Source organism: Schistocerca gregaria, chromosome 4, assembly GCF_023897955.1.
Source record: "Schistocerca gregaria isolate iqSchGreg1 chromosome 4, iqSchGreg1.2, whole genome shotgun sequence".
Taxonomy (NCBI): domain Eukaryota; kingdom Metazoa; phylum Arthropoda; class Insecta; order Orthoptera; family Acrididae; genus Schistocerca; species Schistocerca gregaria.
In genome coordinates this window covers 339,145,327-339,163,978 of record NC_064923.1, presented here as the reverse complement: position 1 = coordinate 339,163,978, position 18,652 = coordinate 339,145,327, and the positions used below count along the sequence as shown (strand labels likewise).

At 39.4% G+C, this 18,652-nt stretch overlaps 1 protein-coding gene across 3 annotated transcripts in view; it reads left to right on the top strand.

Annotated features, from left to right (window-relative positions):
• Window positions 1-18,652, top strand: part of LOC126268081 (glutamyl-tRNA(Gln) amidotransferase subunit A, mitochondrial) — a 143,182-nt gene that overhangs the window by 122,366 nt on the left and 2,164 nt on the right. For 2 of the 3 annotated variants that reach the window (XR_007549080.1, XR_007549081.1), the window contains exon 9: window positions 3,808-4,042. Coding sequence is in view for 1 of the 3 variants with exons in the window: in XM_049973564.1 (XP_049829521.1) it covers window positions 3,808-3,965 (158 nt within the window). In the remaining 2 variants the exon portion in view is untranslated. Of the gene's footprint in view, window positions 1-3,807; window positions 4,173-18,652 lie in introns of those variants that run through there. The other variant, XM_049973564.1, reaches the window with a different exon arrangement.

Here is an 18,652-nt window from a genome sequence, read left to right as displayed (position 1 = left end):
GTTCTTAATTTTAGCTGTTACTTTTTAAATGGTAGCTACACCTATGTTGTATATGTACTCTTTGATGATGTGCTTCAGTGAGTCGATAGTGTGAGGGCTGTTCTTATAGACATTAGCTTTCAGATTTCACCAGAGGAAAAAGTCGAGGGGAGGTAAATCTAGCTTGCTCATCATCATCATTTTGCTGTGTGCTGTTCTGCCATCATGCTGCAGCCAGCAATGCCATCCATTGGCCTCTAATCATGCTGTGAGTTGCATGACTATGTCCTGGTGATTTCAGCTGCTGTTGTTCCTAAGAAAAATATTGGGCCTACAATACTGTGTGTGTAATTGCATACCAAATTCCAAACCTCTGTGAATGTAATGGGATCTGTTGGAAAAGTGAGGGTTTTCTGAACTCCAATATCTGTTGTTCTGGCTGTTCACATAGCCCCTTAGATGAAACTATCATCATCAGAGTAGAATACAAAATCCAACACCTGAACATTATACCAAATAAAATACCGTATTTCCTCGAATCTAAGCTGCACTTTTCTTCCAGTTTTTGTAATCCAAAAAACTGCCTGCGGCTTAGAATCGAGTGCAAAGTAAGTGGAAGTTCTGAAAAATGTTGGTAGGTGCCACCACAACTCACTTCTGCCGTCGAATATATGTAGCGCTACACAGGCATGCTTTGCAGGCTCAAAGATAAATACTGGCGCCAAAACCTCTGCGTCAGTAAATAAATTTAAAAAAAAGGTGGAAGACGAGCTTTTTTTTCCTCCGCCCCGAGTTTCGACCACTGCATTTTCATACATTATTGATCGAAGTAAATACAAATTCCATATTGTTCATCTTCGAATGTTGCAGCATTTCAATGTACTACAAAAATCCGACTGGCAAGACTGTTAGGGATGTTCGTCAATATGGCCAACTCTACGTTCTGAATTTTTTCCTAACTGTGAGAAGAGATGGTTGCTAATAGGAACTTTTATGAATTGTGAATCACGTACAGTATTCTCTTCACCATAAGAATAATACGGACATTTTGCCATGTATTCTTTCGTGTTTGCTGCTATTTCATTTAAATTCTGTCTGCCTAATAAAGTACGAAACAACAGAAAATGCGGAAGACTATACATATCATGTCATGTTTATATTCGTATTATTCTTATGCGTAATGGTGATACAGTCAGAAATGAAGCATGGCAATTGACTAGATTTTTAAATCTAAGATGACTCTAATTTCTGTGAAAAATGTAATGTACTAAAGAGACGTCTGCTAAGATTTTGAAACGGAGAAAATTTTTCGCTAAACTCTCGTTCAGAACATCTCCGATCATATGCAGTCTATTATTTGGTTCTTGTTGATCATTATCAAAGAAAGCAGAAGTGTAAGTAACAACAAATAGCAGTCTCTTGCCATCGTTTCGCCACCGGTGGTAGCACGCACAAAAGCAAGCCATGCTGCGAGTGGCAACATGCTATAAACACTCATTATCAGAATGTGACAAACAATGAATGACACAGTACGGTAGTGCATCTTCAGCTTAGAGTGACGTCAACACCTATAACAAAGAGAATGGCACTTATCAGATCAAAGAAAAATAAGCAATCAATTCAAACCATACGAAGCACGTGAAAAAGGAAGGGTACCCTTATAAATATGGACGGAGTGCCTGACACTTAGCAATGGCTACCTGGTAAAGCTTAAGTGGTAAGATTACGACTCGAACCAAACTACTGTAGCTGTATAGTCATTCATTCGACCTAAATTGTGCCTCATATTACAATGGACCAACTTTGTTTCGATTTGGAGGTGTGGTCTAAAACTTTTCTCTCCCCTTGAATTTCGAGTCTCAAATTTCAGGTGCGGCTTAGATTCGGGAAATTTTTTTCCCTTGATTTCGAGTCTCATTTTTCAGGTGCAGCTTATATTCGAGTGCGGCTTAGATTCGAGAAAATACGGTACAAAAACCATTGACAGTAATGTAGTCCAGTTCCTCTATCAGGTTCACAAAGCTCATGCACAATGTGAATGCAATACAAATGCAGTTTCAGCCTGTTTGTGGCTCTGTAAACACTCCCTAACACATTCCAATTTCCTAACACAGCTTTTGTTTCGACTTTTTTGGTGAATGTGGCAAGGGTGTGCAGATATATTCCAATGAGCTATCTCTCTGAAGGTCGGACAAGACACTCATATTCATTCACACTTGCGGTTTTTCTTAAACGAGCGACTAAGTGTGAAATCATTGATTTTTTTTAGGCACCATTGTATCAGGAACAGCTACCCGCAAGTCTTCATAACATTTTAAGAAACATTGTGTTTTGAAGTAACTTTCAAGAATGAACACATGTTCAGTCTGGGACTAGTGCGTATATGTCGCGTACAGTTCATTCAACACGGACGTCAAAAGGGCATGAAACTTCTTGGACATCACTTACTATGCATCTCTGCCAATGTCATCCATTACTAGCATAGATGTTCCCGCTGGTACTTTGTGAAACCTTAATGGCAGACATTTCACAGTTTGTATAGAAATTAATAGTAATCAGATTAATCATGATACCTCAAAAAGAAACAAGTACATTACTATTATTTGCATGACGATTCTGATGGTTTAATCAGATTTTCAATATCGTTATTAGTTTAAAGTTTAGTATCTGATGGTAAATTATACAAGTAATACCCAGCAATGAATTTCCAAAATATAAACACTTTATCCGGTTTTGTCAATCACCATGTCTTTAGAAAGCTATTAGTGTAAACCTAAGCGCTGTAGCCAATCACAGCACGCGTTACTAAGGGAGGCGACTACCGAAGTTCTGGCAGGGCGGGAGTGATGGACAGGACTGGGCAGGACACGGGAAGTGCTGTACTCGACGGCGGGATGGACATGGAGTCGGCGGAAAAACTTGGACAGTGGAGCAGTTTGCGCATGGTTGTGGAGGATAGAAATATTTCGGAATGCTGACCTGTGCTCTTGTGTGATTTCTGCGGTGTCTGCCGTAGTATGCATTCAGAAGTGAATATCTCGCGAGCTATGTTGTTGTATAACTAATTACGTGAATTAGGAATCTATTGTTTCCCTGTTATTCAATTTATATTTTATTTAATTGCTGGACCATCGACACCAATAAGTGTTTTTAGAAATATACTGCATTCTCAAAAATACTTCTACTATTGTACTCATCATTTAAAATCGTTAAGATACTACCTGCAGATTTTATTTAATTGCAATCTTTCATTTATAAATTTATATGTTACATTCATTATTCGCAATTGCCTAGTGATAGAAACCTTCGACCATTCGATTCATGTGTGTATTCTTATCATATACAGTAGACTTGGCAGTATTTGGCCTGTAATGTGGCAGCTACATATCTCGGTCCCTAGACAATGAAACCAGCCAAAACTTTTAATATCACAATTCTGAGTTGGAGAATGCATAGTTTTTTTTGAAAGCCCGCAATGGTTTGCGGATTATGGGTGTAGATGTAGATTAACAATGCAGAATCTGCACTCCAGGTTGTCAGGCTCATAACTGGGTAGAGCTGATGATGGTTTCTGATCAACACCTCATTATATATACTCTAAAATGCTGTCACAGGCCAAATCTCATACACAGCAGGCAAAAAAAAAATCAGAGTTACCATTTGTATGTAACCACTATAGAGACAGTACTGGCAAGTTACAGAGAAGTCTAATGTGATAAGCACATTCAGCATCTCACTGTATCTGTCCTTTGCAATGTAATTTAAGTAATGAACATGGACTGTGTGATGGGTATCAAGAAACAAACTTACTTCCCTCTGCTGTTTCAGGTTTACCTGCCATCAGTGTTCCAGTGAAGCTATCCAAAAATGGTCTACCACTCAGTTTGCAGTTAATGGCACCCATGTTCAAAGAAGATACATTGTTTTGCACTGCCAAATGGATTGAAGAAAGTTTAAAATTTCCTGCAGCTGAACTAGCCATGTGAAACAAATGCAGGGTTACAAAAAGATTCTGCACCACTATTCTTTGATTTTTACTTTATCCATAATGGATATGAGACAGGTCAGTAAAATCATTGTTTAAATGTAGGCTGAACCACCTTTCAAACAGCAAAAACACTTTAAAAAATTTTCTACAGTAATTGTACGAAGTGATAAAGATAAAATATAAATAAAGATAGTAAAAATTTGTTGTCAATTCCCTTGTAACCGTCTCTCCTTAAAGTATGTTTAAGATCATTCATTCAGTCTATGAAATAAAATAAAATAAAATGAATTGGTGTACACAGTGTAAGTAAAGGTAGCGTCACATCAACAGTTTTTCACTTGCACAATCTGTACAGCTCCAGGAAAGGCACACACAAATATAAACACATAAGTGATGCAATTGAGTACTTCATGTACACAAACGAGAAATGAAAGAGACACCAATGATCAAAGATAATGCACATACCTATCAAGATATTCGGAAGTTCGAATCCTGTTATGCACATAGTGTTGACATATGGCAAGGAGGGTTCTGACAGAATGTAAATATTTAAGAATAAAGGAGACCACTAGAGGCATACACAAAAGAGAATGAAATCTTTGCCAGCTTTCAGATGAAATCCTTGGATGAGCTAGAGTGCGCGCACGCCCACACACACACACACACACACACACACACACACACACACACACACACACACTTAATTGTGCCTGCTGAACACACAGTAATGGGCTTGCAGTTCGGAAGGTGGACTGGGATGCGGTTGTTCTGTGTGGGGTGGGTAGAGGGAGAATAAGATGAGAAGTAAAAGAAGGGGCTAGAATTGGGTAGCTAATGGCTCGAGGGAGATAATAGGTGTGCAGAACAGGAATGCTGGAGGAAGGTGCAGCACCTGATGCATGGGTGCCAAAGCAGGTGAGCTGCAGCACACAATGAACATGGCGTGAATTGGAAGGAGATGATAGCACTACAACATTACTTGCGGGTACTTTCTATTCGCTAGTAAAGTTTCCGTGTAGCACATCCCAGTGAGTAAGAGCAATGTGCATCCGTTAGCAGATCACATGGCTCCATCAAAAGGTGTTGGCTACACACTGATGCTCTAAAACCTTTATTGTTCCACAGTGTGCAGAATTTGTGTTACCTTTTGTAGGTAGAGAGACAAGTTAGCAAATGGATAAAATGTCCACTGAATTATAGCAGCTCTATTTACATTTTAGAATAGTGGCCTCATACGTACTAACAGATAGTTTTAGCAGCACTCTCAATTTCTTAGTAATAATATTCACTAAAATAGCGATTATTTATAGTGCAATATCATTGAACTAATTAAATCATATCAGTATCGAAAGTCTGAAAATCTACACATGCCCTCTTGTTACCCATATCTCTAAGTTCACAAAGTCACAGTCCGAAATTTGTTGAATTCGCAGCACATGCCGCCCAAACAACAACCCACCAAAACAAGGACCAGTGACCAATGACCACATGCCCTGCTGAGCATACTTGCTTGTAAACTTGGTCGCATGACCACCACTTAAGTTTTTTAGGGCAGCAAAACCAAATATTATACTTGAAAACTCTATCACCCACCATTTCTTCACATTTTTCAGTCAGATTTATTAAATTAAGCTACTTTTTTTTAAAAGAATTTAATAGCTTTTTCATAGTTAAAATAATTTAGAAAGGAGGTGTAATGAATGTAGATGACATTGGTAGCACTGTTGAAAAACATTTAGTGGCAAAAAAGGTCGATTCTGTTTTTGTGTTAACAGATGGCATTTTGTTTACTGTCAACTTAACCATACTTCCCCGTTTCCTGTACATGTGCTCAGTAGAATGTCTAATTGTGGTTGTAAAAACTCTGCCGATAGTTATTGTTATATTTGTGGTGAATTTGTGATTAAAAAACACCAAAGAAACATTACAGACTTTGTGAAAAAGGGGTATCTATCATACCTTGGATCTAAATTTGGTGATCAAGATAAATCTTGGGTGACACATAAGGTGTGTTATGTGTGTGTTGAAGATCTGAAAAAATGGTCCAAAAAGGACAAAAAAGCCTTTAGATTTGCTGTTCCTATGATATGGAGAGAGCCAAGAAATCATTCCGATGATTGATACTTTTGCAGTGTTGTTATTACTGGTCATAATTCGAAAAACAAGGAAGGTAATAAGCTACCCTAACCTTCCGTTCACCATCCGACCAGTAGGGCATGGTGAAGATTTGCCAGTTCCTGAACCACCAGATTATTTAAATTCTATTCCAACAGAAGTATCTTTTGATGTACAGTCTGATTTAGATGAACCAGATAATGATCAATTCCATTGTAATACAGAAAGTCTAGAGCCCAAGTTGTCTACTCAGACCGAGCGTAACAATTTGGTTAGGGATCTGGGCTTAACGAAAGAAAAAGCTGAATTGCTTGGCTATAGATTAAAAGAAAACAACTTATTGGCAGTTCGAACCAGCATATACATGTATAAAAATAGAGAGCAGCAATTTTCAAGGTTTTTTCAACTAGTATGTGATTTAGAGTACCGCTCAGACATTCCCAATCTGATGAATGAGTTTGGTATTGAATAGAAAAAGGAAGACTGGAGGCTGTTTATTGATTCATCCAAAACTAGTTTAAAGGCTGTTTTATTACACAATGGCAACATTCTATTCCTGTTGGACATTCTGTGCATATGAAAGAAAGCTATGAAAACGTAGACGTAGTGCTAAATAAAATAGGCTATTCTGCTCATGATTGGATGATGTGTGGTGATCTAAAAGTAACATGCATGCTCCTTGGTCAGTGAGGTGGCTTTACCAAATTTCCATATTTCTTGTGTGAATGGGACAGTAGGGCTAGGGATCAACACTGGTGCAGAAAGAACTGGCCTGTGAGGGAGTCTTTGAAACCAGGTGAGAAGAACATTCTACGCAAAAACCTTGTAAGGGGGGGGGGGGGGGGGGGGAAGTACTCCTACCACCTCTACATATAAAGTTAAGCCTAATGAAACAGTTTGTAAAGGCTTTGCCTAAAGATGAACCATGTTTTAAGTATCTCTGCCAAACGTTTCCACACCTTTCGGAAGTTAAACTAAAAGAAGGCATCTTTGTCAGACCTGACAATAGAAAATTGATGTTTGATGTTAACTTTGAATCCATAATTACCTTAAATGAGTAAGAAGTATGGGTATCATTCCAGCAAGTTGATACAAAGTTCTTATGACATGAAAAAGACCCAGAATAGTTTCTATTATAGCTACACTGTTAAAGAAGTTTACAACTTTAGGATGTTTAATGAGCCTAAAAGTTCACTTTTTGAACAGTCACCTTGATTACTTCCTGGACAATATGGAAGATGTTAGTGAGAAGCAAAGGAGAGTGTTTTCACCAGACCATTAAGTTGATGGAAAAACGATAAAAAGGCCAGTGGAACCCTAACATGATGGTGGAATGCTGTCAGTCACTTCACCGAAAAGTTCAGCGAGTGACTCATCATATAAAAGCTACACAAGAAGCTTCAATGAAAAAAGAGAAAGAAAATACAAACCAATTCCAGCTGACAGGTGAAACCTCTATTAACACACATCATTGTTTTGAGTAGCTTACTGTAAATACAAACCATGCTTATGTTGTAACAAAGCATTTCAGTAATTTCCCCGTTTACCGTGTAGCATAAGATTTTTATACTATGTGATAAAAAGCATATTGCTCGAAAACTATGGGTGATGAAGAAAAAAACAATGTAAGGCTAGATTTGGATTCAGCTAATAAAAATATATAAAGATCAGCTATCAAAGCTTAACTGCTAAGTGGGGTATGAAGTAGCATCATCCCTCGGCTATATAGTTTATATAATTTCAAGAATTATTATTTTTATTTATTAAGAAGCCACCACTGGTTATTCTCATGGTTTCATTCAGCTTGATGTCGACTTTCTTTGTGTGGCAACTTCTTAGCCAAGCTGAGGAGCAGTATTCAGCAACAGAATACACCAGGCTAAGAGCTGAAGTTCTAAGTGTGGATGCGTTTGCACCCCAGGTTGTGCCACATAATTTCTGGATTATGTTGTTCCTAGTATAAACTTGGCTGTGGTGTTCTCAAAGTGCCTTTTACACAACAGTGTTCTATCCAGTGTGATGCCCAGGTATTTCAGGTATGGATTGTAGTGGAGGAGGTGGTTATAAAAATATACTACTGGCTGCTTATTTGCTTGTCAGTTGTTGAGGTGGAAACTGGTCACTACAGCTTTATTCATGTTAGGAGTAAGTCTCTTGTCAGCGAAGTATTTGCCCACCATGGAGAGGACCTCTGTGAGTGTATTGCTGGCCTCGTCTCTGGTTTTACTGCAGGCAGCTTGTGCTAGGTCGTCAGCATAACCATTTTTCTTGGATCGTGTTTGAGGCAAGTCAGAGATATATAGATTGAAAAGAGTAGGTGCGAGCACTCTAACGCTTCGGATGACTTAAAAGTGGTGAAGTATATGTCTAAACTCTGACTTCTTTAACAATACGACTTGAGATTGTCAGCCAACTTTCCTTACTGGTTAGCTTGCTGCTGCAAACTCCTTTTCTCTTCTGCTCCAAAGTATATTTACCAGGAACAGGAATTTCTCAAGACTCTTTTTACTTATAAAAATAAGTAGATTTACACAGTTTATTTTGCTTCACTTAATGATGTATATTTAAACATCAAACTGTTACAAATCTCATTCTCCACGTAACCAAACATTGTCAAGTAAGTCTTCTCGTATATCCAAAGGTTAGAAACAAAGTTCATATACACCTAAGAGAAAGTTGGCTTAAAAACCAAGCCCATTCTCATCCTAAATCTGAATTATGTCTTATCTTCTCCAAGTCCGAAACGAGCATGCATTTAACAATATTCCAGCCATTCTTCCTTTTTTCTCTACATAGTCAGAGTTATAAAACAGTATGGAATAACACAGAAGTTCCTTGACTCTGCCGTGTTCTTTCATTAAACTTCTATGACACGACCAGCAAACACTTGTCGGTGCCATTCAACCACTGCGTCTACAGTCTTCTTACTACAAGGTAGGCTCTCTCACACTTATATTTAAAATTTTGTGTTCGAGACAGTAGAAGGCAGAGTGGTTGTAGAATTTACTTGGAAATTCTCAAAATTCTGCATATTCCCCTCCTCAGATCAAACACGCGATATTTTATACATAATCATCATGTACATTAATATCACACATAATAACAATTCACATTTTAACAGTATGCATTGAGTGATTCTTTGTTATCCAGACCGGAGTATTCATTAGTGATCCAGTAAGCCTGACTAGCATTTAGAAAACATGAGACTTTATTTTTATTTTCTATTGTAAACTAAAGGTGTTTGTGACACTTGAGTAATCTATTTTCTGTGTTTTCATCTTTAATACTACCTTTCCTAAGTATGTATTATTTCTAATATTTTATGTAGTTTGGAGCAACTCTGGGCAACATAATAGCGTGTAATAATGCTTGCTGTGTATAGAATTCAAACTTGCCAGAATAATCCCTATAAAATGTGTGACTTCTGTCATGATACTGTCCTTTTCCCCTAGCATCAGTACCTATACCTTGCATGTGGGTTGACCATATGAGTGCACTTCTTCTATCTATTCTGGTAGGAACTCCCCTTTTTACAACATCCCTATTCATTAGGCCACTAGTCGTCCCATCTCCATGCAGTTACGACTGCCCTTTATATTCAGTAGGTGCCGGGTACACCCCCTTCTTATTTCTGAGTAGGCCTCATGGTTCATTAAGCCTTGTATACATTTCTATGTATACTGTAATTAAATATTTTCTAGTAAAGATAAAAAATCTATTCTACACTTCACATTTACTTCTTAATACTTCATTTAATCCCTGGAGTCCTCCACTACTTTTCAACTTCTATATGCTTAATAGATTCCATATCTGTACACTATTCAGTAAGCAATATGTTTACATACGCTATTCAAGTCCCACTACCCTAGAACTCCTCAATTTATCAGAGTATTTGCTACACTGACTTTTCTTAAATAAACATCATGAATACTTCAATCTTCCTTGCATTCTCGTTCCTTACTCATGCCTCCTCCTTATGTATACTCGTTCAATGTGAAATCGTCACAGGTGTTTTTATGTGTGTATATGCGGTGTATAGGTGATATGAAATTGTCGTAGTTCTTCTGTGTGATATATATATCGATGTAGAGCCAGCATATTAAAAAAAAAAGAGAGAAGAAGAAGACGTGTGCATATTTCCCAATGTACACATATCTTTCCCCCACCAACACAACTTGGCAGTTCTCACAGCTTTCTCATCTGTTACGTCATTGTTTGTGTATCCGTCTCTCTTTGTGTGTACGTAGATGTGTGTTCGTATAGTCTGATTCTTCGGCCTTCTTATCAAAGATAAGATGTAGGTTATTGAAAACCAGGAAGGACTTCCACACATACATAGATAAATGTGGAAAGAGAGAAAGATAGATACTTACTCAAATGAGAAGTAAGAAAGGAAATAAATAGGAATGGTTACCAAGATCGAAGAAGAGAAAGAAGATAGCCCCAAAACAGGAAACCCTTTCCACCCCCTTTTACCAGGACCCCTACCTCGCAAGTATTGAGTGAGAAGCCAGAGGAGGTTTGGTGTTGAATTGTCTCATACAGAACGGACATTCCTACCTTCACCCTTCAGATCCCTCGAAGGAAATCTTAGCAACCCTATGGAAGCGGCAAGTGGTGAAAAATCGGGCACACTTGTTCGTGAGGGTCATCTGAAGGGTATGGTGTGTCTCTCGTGTTAGTCATGATTTGTGTGTTTTTGTAAACCATGCTTTTATCCAAAATACCCACTCCTTTAAAAACTGATACAAACCCTCCCATCTATATCACATCTCGTAAATAGTATAAAATATGAATATAACAGAGGGAAACATTCCACGTGGGAAAAATATATCTAAAAACAAAGATGATGTGACTTACCAAACGAAAGCGCTGGCATGTCGATAGACACACAAACATACACACAAAATTCAAGCTTTCGCAACCAACGGTTGCTTTGTCAGGAAAGAGGGAAGGAGAGGGAAAGATGAAAGGATGTGGATTTTAAGGGAGAGGGTAAGGAGTCATTCCAATCCCAGGAGCGGAAAGACTTACCTTAGGGGGAAAAAAGGACAGGTATACACTCGCGCGCGCGCGCCCACACACACACACACACACACACACACACACACACACACACACATCCATCCGCACATACGTAGACACAAGCAGACATTTGTAAAGGCAAAGAGTTTGGGCAGAGATGTCAAACCTGTCCCATGCACCCTCCCACAACCACCTACTCCAGTCCTGCAACCCGGAAGGTGTACACGATCAAAGGCAGAGCCACGTGTGAAAGCACCCACATGATTTACCGACTGAGCTGCCTACACTGTGAAGCTTTCTATGTGGGAATGACCAGCAACAAACTGTCCATTCGTATGAATGGACACAGGCAGATTGTTTGTTGGTAATGAGGATCACCCTGTGGTTAAACATGCCTTGGTGCACGGCCAACACATCTTGGCACAGTGTTACACCATCCGGGTTATCTGGATACTTCCCGCTAACACCAACCTGTCAGAACTCCGGAGATGGGAACTTGCCCTTCAGTATGTCCTTTCTTCTCGTTATCTGCCAGGCCTCAACTTCCGCTAATTTCAAGTTGCCGCCGCTCATGCCTCACCTGTCATTCAACATCTTTGCGTCTGTACTTCCACCTCGACTGACATCTCTGCCCAAACTCTTTGCCTTTACAAATGTCTGCTTGTGTCTGTGTATGTGCGGATGGATATATATGTGTGTGTGTGTGTGTGTGTGTGTGTGTGTGTGTGTGCGCGCGAGCGCGAGTGTATACGTGTCCTTTTTTGCCCCTAAGGTAAGTCTTTCCACTCCCGGGATTGGAGTGACTCCTTAACCTCTCCCTTAAAACCCACATCCTTTCGTCTTTCCCTCTCCTTCCCTCTTTCCTGACGAAGCAACCGTTGGTTGCGATAGCTTGAATTTTGTGTGTATGTTTGTGTGTCTATCGACATACCAGCACTTTCGTTTGGTAACTCACATCATCTTTGTTTTTAGATATATAGTATAAAATATTCTATACAAAGTAGAAAATCTAAATCTTGTAGCCTTTTTGCTAAATCTTGGAAAGTATCATTCTGCTTGTTACTAAGGTCAGTGAACAGTTGGTTTACATGAATGTTCAAGGAACTTGTTAATTCTTTATTTAAATCTAATGTCAAATTTTCAACTTTACTATATAGTGTGTCAAATTCAGTCTTTAGTAAACCTATATTTGTTGCTTGACTATTCAAAGTTTGACTCTGGTCATTTAAACTAGAATGTTCCAAAGTAATTTCTTTCCTTAGATTTAATTGTTAACTCTGGGCTTCTAGTTTTCATTTAAATGAGAACTTATTAAGCCTAATCCTTTCCTTAAAGTCTCTGAATCTGCCCTCTGGGCTTTGATTAAACTTACTAATTCACATCAGTCTTGCATTTCTCTACTGACTCACATAGCCATAGCTCGTTCTTTAGTTTCTTTGATTTGTTTCACGTTATCCATATTCTTATGAGCCTTACATCTAGCAGGCATTTAAAAACTTCACTCTGAGTATAATACCTACACCTGTACAATTTACTCAACAGTTTATCCAACTGTACACTCAGACAATAAAGTACTGTTTTACACTCACCCGGCTTAGAGTTTAGGCTGCGACAGCGAGCGGATGTGGAATCAGCACCGGTGAGCAAAAGCTGGTGCCGGTAGTGTTGGATGTAGGTTTCCACATTGACGTCAGTGAACGGATGTGGAAGCAGGTCAGCACTGATGAACAGCAACTGGTGCCAGCGGCGTCGGATGTTGTTTTCCATGTCTGCGTCCTCGCGATGCATGTGAAGCTGTCTGCTCCCCACACCGGATCTTTTTAGTCGAATTGTTCTCGGCTTATCTCTTCTTGGTCTAATGTGTCGAGATGTTTTCTCTTTTCTTTAATGTTATGACTTTCTTACGTCTCCTTTTGTTACATTTACTGATTTTCTCCATTTGATTTTTAGGCTTAGTCCAGTTTCTCATAATGGTTCTCTCGCCTTGTTATCCTGGCAAAACACAAATTTATACTGAAGTTTGATGTCATAAAGGTTTAACTGTGAAATTTTCAGATTTTTAACTTGTCCCCCAACAAAGATGTTGCAGGTCACAAAATGGAAAAATTGTAAAAAAAATCCATTTTTTAAAATAGTGTATTTTTTTAAAACTAAAAGCTGCTCACTATTGATACTCTATAAAAAGTAATTGTACTATACAATGTAATAGCAGAGAAAATATTAAAGCTGAGAAATTAATCTTTCTTTGGAAAACTGCCGTTCAGAAATTGAGTTTTTTTAATTTGTGGCTGATAACTTTGAACTATTAAAAATATATTAAAGAATACATTCAGCTAAGTGATAATGATGTTAATTTGAAGCCCAGAGTGTTTTGAACTAAATGCATTTTATCTGAAAGGCTTAGGACAATCCACTACTGAATAATTGTAAAAAACATAGATGCCTGCAAGTACAGAAAAATGCATGTGGCCTGGATCAAATGTGGCCACCATTTCAAAACAATAAACAATACATTTTTTTAAAAAAAAATTTTGTGACTGCTAAACATAGGGTAATTCATCCAGCAAATATAAAAATTTTCTGAGATAGTCAAGCAGCCAGTGCTGGACCACTTGGTTTTGATTGACCCTCACCTCAATAAGCTAAAATGGCACTAGGATCTTCTGTGTTGTATTTTGAGGGACTGTGTATTGTGCATCAGGAGCTTCAAAAACCTGGCAGTAGTGATGTTTGCATGTAATAATATATGAAACTTCAATTATTTACCAAACAATATGAACATAATACAATGCAATGACAAGAAAAATAACACATTTTGCACAATGAATCATGTTTTTCTAAGATGAAGTCCAGCTCCCCATCAACCCCATCAATATCATCCACAATACCACAATCTACTGAAAGATTACTGTAAACATGGTATCATCACTCGGAACGAGATACATAAGAGATGCGATGTCATCCAATTTTGGCTGTGATATAGGCTTTCCATTAGGCCACAAAGGTAACAGGAGCATTGAGAAGTTTACTCCAGTCTTTGAGCGACCAGCTCTTCTTTTCTTGACATCAACTTCTACAAAATTCTAATCTAATTTTGTATTCATAAATACAGAGAAGGGTTTGCTCTTTAAGATTCTAATCTGATGGAGTTGCAGCCAGTATGTCTTGTTTCCTATTAACGATACTCTTTAAGTTGTGTGGATCCTTTGAAGTAATGTTTTTGCATCCTATGGACCTATAGGGGATTCTTTTTCCTTGCTCTCTGCATTACACAGATATAATCTTCTGGAATATAGAGTCTACCCTGCATCTTCAGAGCACATTCTACATCACCAAAGTCACTATCATTAGGCAAAAAGAATGGCCTGAGATAAGATATTTCAGTGTAGTTTCCTCCAAAGAACTATGCTCTTCTAGAATTGCTTTTAAGATTAAAACCTTTTTTATATTACAGTTTTGTTTCCCCACATGAATCTGACCACAAAAACAATTCCTTCACTCCATGATATACGTTATTCAGTATATGGTGTCGAAGATACAAACCAAGTTCTTGAGCCCCATGCCCTGCATTGTCTTCAATCCAGGTATAGCAGTGTGTGTCATTACATTTACCAGCATGAGTTCCACAGTTGTAAATCCAGAGTTGCCTTTTGCAAAAGAAGATATTTGTTGGTATCCGTGGTATTGGCAATGTTTTTTCTAGATCACAAACGAATGTTTCAATCTGATCTTCCTTCTGAGCTGTAATCATATCTTCTTTCAGCATTTTATGAGCTTGTTTTGCTCTATATATGTGTTTGTCATACTGATCTTTGAGCATTGCCTTATTCACTGCAGCATTTGCTGGTGCAACTTGTGCCTTATACACTCCTGAAAATGGAAAAAAGAACACATTGATACCGGTGTGTCAGACCCACCATACTTGCTCCGGACACTGCGAGAGGGCTGTACAAGCAATGATCACACGCACGGCACAGCGGACACACCAGGAACCGCGGTGTTGGCCGTCGAATGTCGCTAGCTGCGCAGCATTTGTGCACCGCCGCCGTCAGTGTCAGCCAGTTTGCCGTGGCATACGGAGCTCCATCGCAGTCTTTAACACTGGTAGCATGCCACGACAGCGTGGACGTGAACTGTATGTGCAGTTGACGGACTTTGAGCGAGGGCGTATAGTGGGCATGCGGGAGGCCGGGTGGACGTACCGCTGAATTGCTCAACACGTGGGGCGTGAGGTCTCCACAGTACATCGATGTTGTCGCCAGTGGTCGGCGGAAGGTGCACATGCCCGTCGACCTGGGACCGGACCGCAGCGACGCACGGATGCACGCCAAGACCGTAGGATCCTACGCAGTGCCGTAGAGGACCGCACCACTACTTCCCAGCAAATTAGGGACACTGTTGCTTCTGGGGTATCGGCGTGGACCATTCGCAACCGTCTCCATGAAGCTGGGCTACGGTCCCGCACACCGTTTCGCCATCTTCCGCTCACGCCCCAACATCGTGCAGCCCGCCTCCAGTGGTGTCGCGACAGGCATGAATGGAGGGACGAATGGAGACGTGTCGTCTTCAGCGATGAGAGTCGCTTCTGCCTTGGTGCCAATGATGGTCGTATGCGTGTTTGGCGCCGTGCAGGTGAGCGCCACAATCAAGACTGCATACGACCGAGGCACACAGGGCCAACACCCGGCATCATGGTGTGGGGAGCGATCTCCTACACTGGCCGTACACCTCTGGTGATCGTCGAGGGGACACTGAATAGTGCATAGTACATCCAAACCGTCATCGAACCCATCGTTCTACCATTCCTAGACCGGCAAGGGAACTTGCTATTCCAACAGGACAATGCACGTCCGCATGTATCCCGTGCCACCCAACGTGCTCTAGAAGGTGTAAGTCAACTACCCTGGCCAGCAAGATCTCCAGATCTGTCCCCCATGGAGCATGTTTGGGACTGGATGAAGCGTCGTCTCACGCGGTCTGCACGTCCAGCAAGAACGCTGGTCCAACTGAGGCACCAGGTGGAAATGGCATGGCAAGCCGTTCCACAGGACTACATCCAGCATCTCTACGATCGTCTCCATGGGAGAATAGCAGCCTGCATTGCTGCGAAAGGTGGATATACACTGTACTAGTGCCGACATTGTGCATGCTCTGTTGCCTGTGTCTATGTGCCTGTGGTTCTGTCAGTGTGATCATGTGATGTATCTGACCCCAGGAATGTGTCAATAAAGTTTCCCCTTCCTGGGACAATGAATTCACGGTGTTCTTATTTCAATTTCCAGGAGTGTATTTGTTGCAAACATTACATGTGTATTTTTGAACTGTCTTCCTTCTTGAATTAAACACTTTCAGAAATACTTCCTTAGACTTGGAAAATAAGGCAGTATCACTATGGTCCTCCTTATATAATTAAAACATTTTGCTTATCTTTAAATCGGGTGCAATGTATTCTGCATCTGACTTGTTTCTACTGTAGTTACTAACATATTTTGGGAACTTACTAATATGGTGCATAATGTCCCTCTTTTGCTGATGTGTAATCTTATTATGGACTTCACTACATCCCCTTTTATCTAATAATGCATTGTTATCTTTGAATCTACTCTTCTCCATTGCTGTGTTCACCCTCTTATTTGAAATACACAATGTCTGACAGAAGAAATCCCTGCAAACTGTAATATCATTAATTGTGTAAATCCTACTGTAAGTACATTTATTATTGTGTCTATTTCCTCTGTGACGGCAGAATTCATGTTGCCCAATCATTCGACTTAACACTGCAGTCTGTATATTGTAATCTCCACTTTTCTAAAAATTATCAAAGTGCAGTGTCATCTCTTGTATGCTTATTTTGTCACTACATTTTCTTGAACAGTTACAGACGTAATCTCTAAATAGTTTGGGCTTCACTTATTTCTTTGCAGTGTTAACGTATTTTTTGTTACTTCTTCTTAGGATCTTCTGCAGCTCTCTTGACAAACCGCCAAATTTCCTCTTCCTTCCTTTTGTGGGCCCCCCTTTATGTTTACCTGCAGCACTGCTACTGTCATCAACACTATAGCTGTCATCTGCATCATGTTTTGGAACTGACCTTTCTATATCAGTAGATCCATTAGTATCCATGACACATTGTCTTAACCAATATATGACATTTCCATCTTCTTCCTGTAATACACAAAAAATAAGCCCTTGTTAGTATGCAGTACAGTGAATATATCACCCAGTTCAATATCAGTGACAGTCATAAAAATTGAGTTAAAACATTATACTAACCTCACTTTCCCTTGATTTGTTTTGGGCCTGTGGAAATTGTTCTGTAACATTCCCTTCCTGCAACAATAACAAGCAAGGCCTTATAAGTAATGTCACCTACATAATACTACGTTTCAGATGTGCACAAAGTGTTTAAAATATTATTTATTCCACTAACCTGCAAACTGACATCGTCATGTGAACACAATGAACACAAAGAGACCGGGTATTTTTCTCTAGATAACTTGTGCATTGTTATTGATTTCTCCTAAGGAAGTGTTTTAATATTATATATTTGTATAACATAAACCAAGAACAAAATAGTTTGTTCAATTCAGTCGTAACAAAACACATTCACATAGACGGCTCACGAACACATGACTTAGTTCCGTATTGCAAATCACTGCACCTTTTGATTCCAGTGTTGGCAGTTGATTCTACACTCTCTAGAAAGTAGCACATTACAGAAAGAAGTTGGTTCTATTTTGTATAACATGATACACACCTCCAAACACATTTTGCAATATAAATCCAAAAATGCAGCAGAAAATGGTGGTTGGATCCTTATTGCATAACTAGGCCCATTTGTCAGCCCCCCTGCAGACCCAAAGTGAGGCTCTCACCAGTTTTCCGAGTGTCTGCCATGAGAACCTGCACCTTATGAACCCTCTTGTCATGTCCTATGCCTTACTTCCTCTCTCCCCTGCTCTCCCTTCTTTCATGATGGTTTGCATTATCTCCCTGATTTCTGTCCCTAAAATTCCTATTGTGATTTTCACAATTTCTATTGTGGTTAATGTGCCCATATATATCTTCTCTCCCCACATTCCCATGATCTCCATTGGATCTATTATTATTATTGTAGTTACTCCTTTCACGATCTCTCTTGTTATTTCTGTGTTCAACCAATTTGAGTCTGTAACACAGATGTGTATCCATGTTATCTACTAAATTTAGAAAATCCTCTACAGAATCAGTAGAACTGTGATGAGCTCCCACTGTAGTAATTCTGGAAGTCTCCTCTTTAATGTAGAGATGTCTGTGAGCACCCCTAGTGGCCTATGCAAATGTATTAATTTATTCAGTTCTCTTGTACAAAATTCCCTCGTTAACTGGGGGGGGGGTATTAACTACAGACAATGCATACCACATTTTAATCTTTATATTGGGAGCACTGGTTTACTATGTACTCTGGCTGAAGTGCCCTCTTCTGCCATTAGGTTTTTGTATAAATACTGACATGCTCTGAGTATTAGCACGCACATGTTTACCTTGACGATGATTTAGATCAGA